Source organism: Nicotiana sylvestris, chromosome 1 (genome assembly GCF_000393655.2).
Source record: "Nicotiana sylvestris chromosome 1, ASM39365v2, whole genome shotgun sequence".
Classification (NCBI taxonomy): domain Eukaryota; kingdom Viridiplantae; phylum Streptophyta; class Magnoliopsida; order Solanales; family Solanaceae; genus Nicotiana; species Nicotiana sylvestris.
The window spans coordinates 185,955,974-185,966,295 of NC_091057.1; the positions used below are offsets into that span (position 1 = coordinate 185,955,974).

The window sequence follows — 10,322 nt, forward strand, 5'->3', positions numbered from 1 at the left end:
AACCATTTCTAACATGTCTTTGCTTCGACCGCATGCATCATTCCGGCTTACTTTGTTTGTGCCTCGTTTAAGTGTTTCTGAAGCTTTCTTTATCTCTCTTTTTATTTCTTTCTTTTATTCACTTTGCCTTTTCCTCTTTTTCTTCTTAGTGGTGATCGAATCTTATGTGGATTGCCTACGTATCATGTCCCCGCATGAATCAGACCGGGCGTAGTTCTACCACTAATAAAGACACCGGTTTTTTGGAAAATTTATTTCATTACTAAAACTTCTATTACAAACTACCCATTTGGAAAAGGAAAACAAAATACAGACTCCGAAGTACTAGCATAATTTGATGCAAAAAGGAAACACACGGACAGTCAACAGACTTTTGAAAATAGAAAAATACAGATTTGAACTAGGAGTACATTAACGCTTTGAATTTGGTGCCCACGGGGCATCATTCTGCCTTTCCGCGGGCTTTGGTGCAAGGCCCCTTTGCAAGCTTTTCAATTCTTCCATGATTCGGCAGACGTAACCCATGACTGAAGCAAAAAAGGTATCACGGGGTATTTTCTCACATGCTAGGCACCTCATGGTGATGTAATGCCCAATCTCCTCAATTCTATCCCTGATTTTATCCCTTTCCATGAACAGTTGCTCTAGTTGATTCCGCGTCCTCTGCATTTGCACGTTGTAAAGGAGTTGATCCTGAAACTCATTCATCTGTTTCTCCATTCGGGCCACTAGATCATAGTAGTGCTTCCTATCTGCTCTGGCATCTCGGGCTTGTCTGAAGATCTGCTCTTCGAGAGTGGATATTGTTTCTATCAATATAGCGATGTTCCTTTCGTAGTCCCTCTTCATTTGTTGCATAGATCGTGCTCGCCCTTCTGTCTTCTTTATCCGTTTCAATTGTATCCTCGCTATACCAGGTTTAGATTTTTCCAGGTCTTCTTGATACTCGAGGACTTTCTTCTTCAGACCGTTTATGAGCTTTTCATCAGCCTGGCTTCTCTTCGGGTTTCTGGTAGCTATTTTCATTTCCCGGATTTGAGCTTTGAGGACCTCGTTTTCCTGAGCTAGTTTTCTCTTTTCTCCCTCATCTGCAGCGATATGCAAATCTCTCTCAAATTTCAAATCTAAAACTTGCTTCTCCAACTTGCCTATTGTAACCCTGTACTCATGCTCTTTAGCTAGCCAATCCCACTGTTCTTGCAATGCCTTAACGAATTCCTGGAGATGGGGTCTTTTAGCCGGCCTTTCGTGCTCAAGTTCTCTCATGTACCAAAGTAAGGTATCTTGGCGCCACTTCGCCTTTGGCCTGATCCTGCACGCAAGTATCTGCTTTTAAACATTGGCATTCACTCCAGATCTGACAGACTCTTGCTTCAGGAAACTGTCCGTCAGGGCTAATCTCAATTACTTGAGCACTAAGATCTTCCTCCTGTGGCATTGTTTGGCATCTCCCGAGTTGTCTCAAAACCCGATATGGCGCGTAAGGCTGAATGCTCTTGAGCCCCATCAATAGAAAGTGGGTCCTAGCTGCTGGCATATGGATGACCTCGTCAATAGGCAACCATCCTAGTGTCCACTGTATTTGGCTGGCGGTGAGGGTCTGAAAGAATGATGTCCATGCCGTGACTCCCTCGGGTAGACTGACCCCCTTGATTCTTGTGTAGAATTTATCTATGCAAGTTCTCTTCGAGGAGCCATAACTCAAGAGTTGGGAACGGTGGCAGAGATGCTCAGTCATCCATATTTGTAGCAACAAGTTACACCCCTCGAAAAAGTTCCCTCTGGCTTTGCAGGCTGTGAGAGCTCGGAAGATATCAGATACTATCATAGGCGCAAGAGTGCTTTTATCTTGAATGAGCAAGGTACTGACGACCCCGGCTATTTTCAGATCAATGTTTCCGTCTTTCCTTGGAAATACCAAAAAGCCCAAAAAGGTTATCATAAAAGCCACTCGTCTATGCTCGTCCCATTTCTGACGGTTACGTTTGCTGCATAACTTGTTACCCGGGTTGTTGAATCCTCCGACATGACCGTATCTGTCGTATATGAAGCGCGGATTACAAAAACCTGCGGCCAAATTTGGGTTATGGACCGTCCTGGGTATCTTTAACGAATCTAAAAACCGATGCACAGTGACAGCTCTTAGAGCAATCAGGTATGTTTGCCTCAACGGAACTTCAACATTTCCGATATACCCAACTATTTCCTCCAAAGTCGGAGTGAGTTCAAAATCGGAGAAGTGGAAGACATTGTGTGCCGGGTCCCAGCAGGTGACCAAAGCTCTTATGATATTCCCCCGAGGCTGGATTTCCAATAAACCCGTAAGTCCTTTTAGATATTTCTTGACCTCTTCTTGCCCTTCACCACCTAAATCATCCCACCATAACCGCAATTTGAAAGGGATTTTAGTCATTATTGAAAAAGGTTCATTTTGCATTGTGCTCATCCTGCACATTTATTAAGGTGATTAAGAAATAAAATTTTATTTGACTCAACAAATCGGCTATTTTTTAATTTTCCACAGATTAAAAGGAAGATCCGGTTCCGCACACGGCCTTTCAACACTTCGGGAACGAAGATTTTGAGGCTGGGTGAGTCAACCGGTCAAAAATCCAAAAAATGACTAAAAGTGGATGTTTATGCAAAGTCAGCCTTTCGGCGTCCCTTTCAGGAACATTCGGCTATTCTTGCCAAAAACGGCATCACCCGACTTATTTACGTTGACAATTAAAAGTTGACATTTTTTGGGGTATTTTGCAAAAAAGGGAAGTTGGACCCGATGAGGGTTGCCTACGTATCTCACATCTGGTGAGAATCAAACCGAAGTAGTTCGGGTAGGTAAAACAAACTTCTTTTGAAAACAAGACTCTTTTCAATGGCAAATAAAACCATTTTTCATAAACAAGACCTTTTTTTTTCAAAAATTCGACAGAGTTTCGACTCTATTTGGACATTGATTTTTTTCACCAGGTGATTAACTACCTCTATCTCTCTTTCCTCAAAGTATTCGAAAGCCGGTCAGCATGCAAGTCCGAAGCAAACAAATGCACAGGTAGCAAGTAGGATGCATCAAGGTGGTCTTTTGTCGTTTTGGTTCACCTGCCCTAGATAGACCCAACCCCTGTGTTGAGCCTCCAAAGTCAAATGCACATGATGCAAACAAACGTTCCTACTAGGGATCCAGCATGAAGTTAAGTTATTCTAGGTTTGTAACCTGGGTATTTGTTCTAAACTGTGTACCTGAGCGGACAACTCGAATCGAGGAGGGGGCTACGTACCGGGGACCCGCGGGATCGTCCGGCTTTGTAACTTGTCCGGCCTCTTTCTTATTCCAAGGTATGACACTAACAGAATAAGGAGTCTCGACCAGCAAGCAACATCCCCGGAGGTAAGAAGAGAAGGGTTTCGACACAGTTTATATACAGTTCAAATAATATCAAAGCGGTAAAAGCATCATTTAGCACATTAGGCCCAAACATGTAAAAATCACATAAACCAAATATAACAATTTATCTAAGCTCGAATTCTTGAACCCTGAACCAGAGATTATGGGTTCGCCTCCCCAACAGAGTCGCCAGAGCTTTCACACCTCCTTTTTACCCGCGCCGCCGCAAAGGGGCGCGGAGGGAGTTTTTTTCCAATTAAAGGACAATCGAGACGTGATTTATTATTAAAGGTCAGAGTTGCCACTTGGGAGATTTGTGGTGTCCCAAGTCACCGATTGAATCCCGAATCGAGGAAAATATTGACTCTGCTTAACAGTCCGCGCATCAGAAATCCGAGTAAGGAATTCTGTTAACTCGGGAGAAGGTGTTAGGTATTCCCGAGTTCCGTGGTTCTAGCACGGTCGCTCAACTGTCATATTCGGCTTATTTATCTAATTTTAATACATGTTGCACCTCTGTGCAAATTTAAACTCTTTACCGCTTTTATTATTGTTATTTTTAATAAGAATTGCGACGTCGCAAAAATACATCTCGAACCACGTCACATCAATGCACCCTTGGTTATCGACACATTTCGACTCCGTCGAGATTTGGATTTGGGTCACATAAATATGCACCCGAGTTTCAGAAAGTAAATTATTAAAAGCGAGCCTAAAGTGACTAGCGCGTTATTATTTTTGGAAAGCCATGAAATTCGCTAAACGGCCCATCCCGAAATCTAAGCAATCAATATATACATTTAACGAGGGTCCCGTGATTTATTTATTTTGTGCGGCGAGGCTCGTATCATTTTTATTTTAAAAGGGCAAATCTAAAGCAATCTATAATTTTCTACTTTATTTGTCTAAAAAAAGGAAAAGTCCTAATTAATTAATATTACAAAATCGAGCCTCAAGTTCAAGTCCGGATCCAAACGAAAGGACGAACCTTTTAATTTGAATCCACTACCTAACTTAAAAGCCCAGTCCATCTTTAAGTGCTAACATGCCAATTGCCATATCAGTCTTGGGCCCAAAGAGCCCAAGCCATAAAATTCGTGCAGGCCAACCGTGAATTTTCAGTGGCCCAAAGTGGGCCTAGGACTAACCTAGTTCAAATGAACAGGATTAGGCCGAGAAGATCGCGGGATAAGCATTTTCACACCACAATTACTCCAACTCTCCAGAGTGTGTTTACCAAATAATAATAAAACACTACGACGTACGCTCGTTCAAATTAACTACTTATTCATATCTAGTTATCATGACTGATTTGTTTAGTCAGTGCTAATGGTGCCTGCTTATTTTAAACAAGTTACTGATGATGCCTACTGATATTACTAGCCTAAACTGTTGATGCCTACTGATATTAAGCTTAACTCGAAATCAAACTTGATGACCCATCATACACTTGCAACCCCAATCATGTTTCTGAATTTGATTTTTTAACAGAATAGTGCTATACTAAAGTGAGCACTATCTATACTAAAGCGGTTGCTAGATAGCCATGAATTCAAGTAGTCCCAAAACAAACCAGCACACATTCGAACATTCTGATGCTTCTATTTCTAATTAAATTATTGTCCCTAACTAGTTGCCCACTTTGACATGAATCACTTATAGCAGAACAAATCAAGAGTTCAAATAACTTCATCTAGTACTAATTGTTATGGTAAAGCAAACTGACAACCTAACAGCTCAAATTTGTAAACTAACAGCATGTCAACATGAGCATAGCAGTTCAGTAGCTCTTAATTACAATCTGTGTGTATCCACTATTCACATAATACAAAAACACATAATCAATATCGACTAGGTATAATTAACTAACAATTCATCTAATTGTAAACAACAGGCAGCCTACAAATGAACACAAATCTGTGAATATTTCCATTTTTTCCAACTTCAAGGAGCTACATCAAGGCGATTCGAAAAGTGTACCTGGAATTGGAATACAAGAAGAAGAAGAGAGGAAGGTCAGCAGCAACAGTAGCAATAGCAATACCACCAGCAATTTGAAGTTCCAAACAGCCCCAAACAGAACCAGCTCAGCCTAGAAACATATTTATCAATCCAGGAAGAGTTCAGAAATGTTTTGAGTCAACATGATGAATAGATTAACCCAAAACCGATTCGAATAAACCCAAATGACCTTCAAACTGACCCTAGAAACATACCATAGCAACAAAACACTCAAACTGATCCGAGAAGGTCTCGACTGAAACCAAAAACCTACTGGAAAACTAAGTAGAAAACACTACTGATTCCAGTAGCTAGCAATCAACTGATTTCTTCAGGATTAGTGAAACTCCCAAGAACTCTCTCTATTTCTATAACACTGACTCTCAAAAGAAAGCCCAAACCAGACTCAAAAGCTTGAAAAGGAACTGATTTTCTCTTTTCAAAAAAAAAAACCCTATTCTGTCCAAATGCCTTCTCCTTTTATAACCATTACAGACCTACCCACTCTTAACTACCCGACCCCCCATCAAACAAAAATCTGCGTATTTCCACTTAAAAACCCACTAAGGAATACTTTTCCTTATTTTCATCCCCAATTCCCTCTTGTTCCCCATTAACTTATTAATTTAAAGACATTTAATACCCCACTAACAAGACACTAACATTAAAATATTATCCTAACTATTCCATTCCCAAATCACCCCTGAAACCCCTTAATATTACTGCCCTAATACAATCTATTCATCTGCATTAAAACCTTTAACTCTAAAATCTGTTCAGGCTAACAATTATCTAAGACTAATTCTGATTAACAGCTATAACCAATCCTCCTGACAACTGAATGACTAAGGTTGAATTCCAATTAAAACCAATAAACTGAATTTAAATCAAAACCAAACTAACATAACACAGAACTCAACAGAATCATTAAAACTGAAGTTGAAACTGAAACAAAATCAACATGAATGCAGGATCATTGACAGCCTATTGACAATACCCTAAAGCTAATTGCCTAAAGATCAGCACATACAACATTCGACCTCAAACCATTTGACGAAACTACTAATAAAACTGAATTAATCGACGATAACTAATTAACCGATTGCCTACAACAATTGACAGCAATCAATCAGAAATAGATAATCAGGCAATTCAAGCGGCATTGACAAGAACAAGGACTTACAATAAGACTTAACTAATCGACGAAACTTATTCGAATCGATTACACAGCCTATAATTATACACAACAACGAGCAGAAACAAATTCGACCAAATAAAAAGGTCTGAGGGAGAAGAACAGAACAATCGACAAAAATTGAAAAATTAATATAACAATACTAAACAAATAAACAGACGTTTAAAACATCAAAATAGAATAAAAGGAAAGAAGGAAAAATACCTTAAATGGAATAGAGAATAGACGGACTTGAATTGGCTCGGACTTGAACTTTTTGAGGTCAAACGGACCTTAATCGAGTGTTCTCGACTGAGAACACTTCGACTAAGGTCAGTTAAACACCCAAATTCCCTTCAATTTCGGACAGAAACCAGTTTTGGTTTTCTAGGGTTCTTACATTTCGATTTGGGGTTCGAGTGTTTCTAGCCAGATTCGACCCAAACCAAAGGTGGTTTGGACACGAGAGAGGTCAGGGGTGCCAGGGTATGAATTTGGGGTGGATTGGTTTTGGTTCGTGGTTTGCTCGAATCTTCAATTGAAGATTCGAGAAGCTGGGGGATGATTCGAAGGGAAATGAGTATGGGATTGGAACGATGGAGTCTTGGAGAAGCTGTGGTGTGAAATTGGAGGCCATTGGATGATTTAGGATTCCGGCTTGATTTTCGATCTAATATTCGAAGCACACGGCTGGGATTCGAGGGATAAGAGTTAGGGATTCGGAATGGGGGGTCGAGGGGAATCAATGTTGAAAAGATGGGGTCGTTTGGACCACCGAAACCGCCGTGAGGCGATTTCCGGTGGGCGGAGCACTGTGGTAAGAGGCAGAGGGTCTGTTTGGTCTCTGAAGCTCAGAAACGAAGAGGTTAGGGGGGGTTTGGCTTGGGGGGGCTAGGTACGAGATTGAACTTATATAGTGGGGGGGTTGGTTTGATCTTGGTCGTTCGATCAAGAGAGATCGAGGGCCCGGATTAATTTACTTAAATAAAACGGTGTCGTTTGGTCTCATTAAGAGATCGGATTATGGGACGGGGTTGGGTTGGATTTGGGAATCCAACGGCACTGATTGAAAGTGGCATAGACGACGTCGTTTGGGACGTCTGAGTGGGCTGATCAATTGGACCGGGTTAGACACAAAGTTTGGGCTGGATTTGGTCAAAATTATCATGGCCCAGTCCGATTTCTCTTCCATTTTCATTTTTGTTTTCTTTTCATTTTCTTCCTAAATTATTTTTCTAAAATTATAAATCAAGTTAAAAATACTAATTATCTTCTAATAACAATTATCACATATAATTAAATGCCAATTAATTTGGAAATCACACAATTCAACATTAAATGCTAAAAATGCGAAGTACATTATTTTTTTTATTTTCATTTTCGTAAAATAAATCACTGGTTAATTAATCCTAAATTGTAAATGCAACACATATATTTTTGTATTTTTCAGTAGTAAAAATAGAATAAACATGCACAGACAAATACAAATAAATCACAAGCAATACACAACTATTTTATTTTGAATTTTTTCTGGGAGTAGTTCTTGTAGGGCAAAAATCACGTGCTCACAATAATTAGAGAAGAAAACAAAGAAATAGATGAAGAAAAACTCATATTAATTAATTACTAAGATAAACTAGAAGATTCAATGTTGAAATGAAGATAAAATTGCTCAAAATAGCTAAAATATTTGAACCTACGAGCGCATCTATGAGAGAAAACTATCTGATAACCTAAAAATGGGAAAAAAACCTATTTATATTAAGCTAAAAAATCTAGACAAAAATAACCCTACGGGGTTAGTTCAAACCGCACAAAATCACATGCGGCCATACTAAGGCTCTAGACTTCGAACTCTCTGAACTCAGGCAATGCAGACCGCACAGAATGGAGTGCGGCCGCGGAGCCTTCTAGTGCGGTCCGCATGAAATGGAGCGCGGACTGCATTGGCTTGAAACTCTGAATTGGCAACTCTCTGATCCTTCTCACTGCGGACCCCACTAAATCGAGTGCATCCGCATTGATCTCAGTGCGGACCGCACAAAACCTAATGTGGTCGCATTTCCCTTTTTGCCTGAACATCATTCTCTCTGAACCACACTTGTGCGGACCACACAAAATGGTGTGCGGCCGCACTGGACTTGTTTTGTCTGAGCTTTGCCTTGTTTTGATACTTGTGCAAGTTTCACTCCTTTTGAGTTGATCTTTGACATCTTGTCATCTTGTTGATCAAACCTGCAATCAAGCACAATTTGTGAGCCTTTGGGACTATTTTATATGAATTTCTAATCACAATATAAGCAAGAAGGAGTATAAAATGTATCAAAATTCCTAGTTATCAGCAGCACTAGGGTTCTTCAGAGAGAGGTGAGACAGAGAGAGTTCAAAAATGGCGAGGTTGGGATAATGATCCCTAGGTTTAGAGGGTTTAAAAAAAAGGTTGGGTCGGATTTATGGAACGGGTTACCGACCGGCTAATTGCAGGGGTCGTTTAGATTGGGCTTTGAGGGGTTGGACCAGAGACTTGGGGTTTGTTTGGTCCAAAATTTGTTTTAAAACTAGGCTATTATTTAAATACACAAAAATAATTTATAAAAATACTTGATAAATAAGTGAAAATATTATTTATGCACTAAAATGATTAAATGTAATAATTTAGTATTATAAAAATATAAAATACTACTTTAAAATAAATAACATAAATAAAGAGCATTTATGTAAGAATGTAGGCTATTACTACAAAAATTGAGTGAATGGCTGAAAATATAAATATAATTATATAAAATGAAGTAAAAAAATATTTGAAACATATATTATAGGTGCAAATAATAATTTTAGGTAATTAAGTCATCATAAAATAATTTGAAGGAATAATTAATAATTATTCAAGTAATTTAAATGCAGAAAAATCAATTTAAAGCTCTACAAATTATGAAACAATTATAGAAAATGCATGTATAGGTTTATAAACCAAAATGATGATGCAAATGTACTATTTTGAAAGTATATATATATACAATTGAAAAATATGAGGGAACAGAGGCATAACCAAATATGAAGCAAAATAGGATGACACGTATGAATATGTAGATCTCGGATCAAATAGAACTGAGGCATCACTATTGCAAACTGAAACCATACCTGTGATAACCGCCTTAGAAGACTCAGCCTCAGGCCTGGCTGGAATAGCATAACATCGGGGTTAGGGCTTACCACTCTGAACCATGTCTCTAGGACGGCCTCCTACTGGCTGGCCTCCACCTCTAGCAGCCTGGCCTCCACCACTAACGGTCTGACCTCCACCTCTAGCGGCCTGACCTCCACGAGTCTCATACGGAGTGAAAATCATAGAACCCTACTGAAGACGCTCGAACTGCCTCCGATAGTCCTCTCTCTGAGTGATAGGAAGGAACTTCTCAAGAAATAACTAAGAGAACTGGTCCCAAGTAAGAGCAGGCGACCCAGCTGGTCTGGTCAACATATAATCCCTCCACCATTTCTTGACGGAACCCGACAAATGAAATGCAGCAAAGTCAACCCAATTGGTCTCCATTATCCCCATGTTCCGTAACACCTCATGATAGGTGTCCAAATAGTTCTAGGGATCATCTGAAGATGCACCGCTGAAGTGAACTGGTAAAAGCTTGGTAAACCTATCCAACCTCCACAAAGCCTTAGAAGACATAGTTGATCCATCACCAATCTGTGTTGCTACACCCGGCGAAATTGTCCCCACTGGCTGGGCCGCTAGAGTCTTAAACT

At 39.8% G+C, this 10,322-nt stretch overlaps 1 protein-coding gene across 1 annotated transcript; it reads right to left on the bottom strand.

Moving 5' to 3' along the window:
* Window positions 1-411: 411 nt before the first annotated feature.
* Window positions 412-1,266, bottom strand: LOC138878100 (spindle pole body component 110-like). The gene has a single exon (XM_070157760.1). The coding sequence runs from the start codon at window positions 1,264-1,266 to the stop codon at window positions 412-414; it is 855 nt and encodes a 284-aa protein (XP_070013861.1).
* Between the last annotated feature and the right edge of the window lie 9,056 nt (window positions 1,267-10,322).